Source organism: Arachis ipaensis, chromosome B10, assembly GCF_000816755.2.
Source record: "Arachis ipaensis cultivar K30076 chromosome B10, Araip1.1, whole genome shotgun sequence".
Lineage (NCBI taxonomy): Eukaryota > Viridiplantae > Streptophyta > Magnoliopsida > Fabales > Fabaceae > Arachis > Arachis ipaensis.
The window spans coordinates 3,726,296-3,729,030 of NC_029794.2; the positions used below are offsets into that span (position 1 = coordinate 3,726,296).

Genomic DNA, 2,735 nt, shown 5'->3' on the forward strand with positions numbered 1-2,735 from the left:
TTGTCTCGAAAGTTTGACAAAAATTTCAAAAATACCGCTAAGTTTTATTTTGTTTCAATTTTGTCCCAAAAATTTTCGATTTGCATCAAATATACTCCTACTGGCTAAATTTTTTAAAAAATTAAGACTAATCTAACAATAATGCATGAAAATTATGCTTGATTTACTTGTGTTGAGGGTTGTTCTTATGAAATTGTTGTTGAATTGGTTTTAAATTTTTTGAAAAATTAACCATTAGGGTATATTTGATGCAAATAAAAAATTTTTGGGACAAAATTAAAACAAAATAAAATTTAGAGGTATTTTTGAAACTTTTATCATTCTATCGTTGAAAATATATATTGATAATAGCATGCATAAAACAATTAAGTATTTCTTGAATTAAAAAAAACACAATCATAAACAATAAAAAAGAAACTCTTACACCACCCATCTGAAAACGAAAATAAATTAATTCTTCAGGTCTAACCATAATGGATAATGAAAAGTTTAGTAGTGGGTTCGTTTGTTTAATTTGACTTGTCAACTCTCCCAAAAAAAAAAATAAATAAAAAAAACTCTTTTCCTAGAAAGTAAATAATTACTTTTTTATGTCGTGGCCTTGTCCCCAAAAAAATTGTTGATGTTTTGTTTTATTTATGTGCTTTTCTTTAATTCACATCATGTTATTGCAGAAGATAATTTTTATTTTTAGGTAAAATGTAATTTTCTTTGCCATAAAACAATTATTGAAGCCAAAAAGAACCGCTTATAAAATAATTTCTTTCTTAATACTTGTTTGTAAAATTTTAAAAATAATTTTTTTGAGTTTTTATCTTATAAAAAATAGTAGTATTAATGTTTAGTGCAAAAATTACAGCTTTTAAAAAAGTTATTTAAAAGTTTATAAAGAAGTTAAAAAAATGATTTCTCTCATAATAAATTTTTTTTATCACGTATTTCTTTTAAAATAAACACTTTTAAAACTAAAAATCTAAACACAAAATAACTTATTTATAAACTACTTTTAATATATTTATTTATTATTTAAGCTATCTTTTTAAAAGGACCTTAATTAGCTTAGGTCCAGTTTGGTTAAACAACTTAATTAAGTTTCTTTTGAAAAAATAGTTTAAATAATAAATAACTATATTAAAAGTAGCTTTAAAATAAGTTATTTTGTATTTGAATTTTTAGTTTTAAAAGTGCTTATTTTATAAAAATGTGGTAAAAAATAGTAGTATTACGAGAGAAGTCATTTTTTTTTAACTTCTCTATAAGCTCTTAAATAGTTTCTTAAAAAATCGTAATTTAGTTTTGAAAATTACACCAAACATTAATACTACTACTTTTCATAAGTCAAAAACTAAAAAAAAAAGTTACTTTTTAAGATTTTCAAATAGGCCCTAGTAGTTCAGTAAAGAAGACTCTAGTAGTTCAGTAATTTTAGTTATTATTTGATCGTTATAAATATATTGATTTACGTGTATAAATGCCTATAAATATAAATTATTATTATTAACAAAATATTAAACCAAAATGATAATATTTCATTCCTAATAATCTGAAGGAAGAGTGGGAGAGAAAAAGGAAAAATGATTACCTGAAGAAGAATTACAAATGGAAGGAAGCAAGTGTTGGAACCAATCTAGCTGCACTCCGAGAGAATAGTTGGTGGCAATATCATTTATACCCTTATCCACGAAGAAGCTGGGATCTAAAGCAGTGGCACCTCCAACTGCAAAGTTGACTCCCTCCTCCTTGGGATTCCAATCTCTTATCTTGCCATTCTTGATTCCCAAGTAAGGTTTCAGCAGCGGAATTCCCATGTGCTCAGCTATATACACAATTACACATATATTATTTAATTTTATTAAAAGAGTATAATTGAGAAAGTGTAAACTCAGCTGCAGTTGACTTCACGTGAAGTTAATAGTTAAAAATCGTTAGATAGATGAAAATTTACTCAAATTAGTTAAATTATCTAGTGACTCTCAATTATCCACTTCACGTGAAGTCCACTGCACCTGAATTTTCACCAATTAAAAAGAAGATCGAGCGAGATGCTACCAAAGAAATCGATGATAAGGCGGCCATTAGACCATCTTCCAGTTGGGTGATGGAAGTAGGTTTCACCATAAGGAAGGTTTAATACCAGAGATTGCGACGGTGGTATGTGATGATCGGTGTTGATGTCAAAGTATAAGTTTCCGGTGTCGGCAATGGAATCTCCGAAGCTGTATATGGTTGTGAAGCAGCGGCTGGAAACGGAGGAAGAAGCAGCCACGTGGAGGAGGACGATAAGAAGCTGAAGCGGTGCTGTCAAAATCTTGAGCCATGAAGAAGCCATGTGCTGTCCCTCTCACACCTCCAATTCTCTGGGTGTTGAAAATTCAGTGGCCTCCTCTTTCGCTCTTTTATAATCCTTTACGATTCACACCACCTAACATACATGTTCTTTCTTAGGAATCATTTTCACCTGAACAGTAGTGGTCAATAAAATGAATTTTCGTTAATATTTCTTTTTATAAATAACTTATTGACTTTAATAATGATTTACATATTTCTAGCAGTTATAAATTGTGATAAAAATAAAATCAAATTATGTGTATTAATTAAAGTTTGTATTTTTTTCCTCATTTTTTAATACCTTAAGTTAATCTTAGATAAATATGTAAAAGTATTCAGTTATATATGGGACCATGTCTGTGTTACATATAACTTCAATGCTACACCTGTCACTTTATAGTTATTAT

General features: G+C 28.1%; 1 protein-coding gene across 1 annotated transcript in view; it reads right to left on the minus strand.

Annotated features, from left to right (window-relative positions):
* LOC107623798 (GDSL esterase/lipase At1g28580) overlaps positions 1-2,412 on the minus strand; it is a 5,472-nt gene extending 3,060 nt beyond the window's left edge. The window contains exons 1-2 of the mRNA XM_016326172.2: positions 2,050-2,412; positions 1,583-1,816 (exon numbers count right to left, since the gene is read on the minus strand). Coding sequence (XP_016181658.1) covers positions 1,583-1,816; positions 2,050-2,329 — 514 coding nt within the window. The 5' untranslated portion in view covers positions 2,330-2,412. The remainder of the gene's footprint in view (positions 1-1,582; positions 1,817-2,049) is intronic.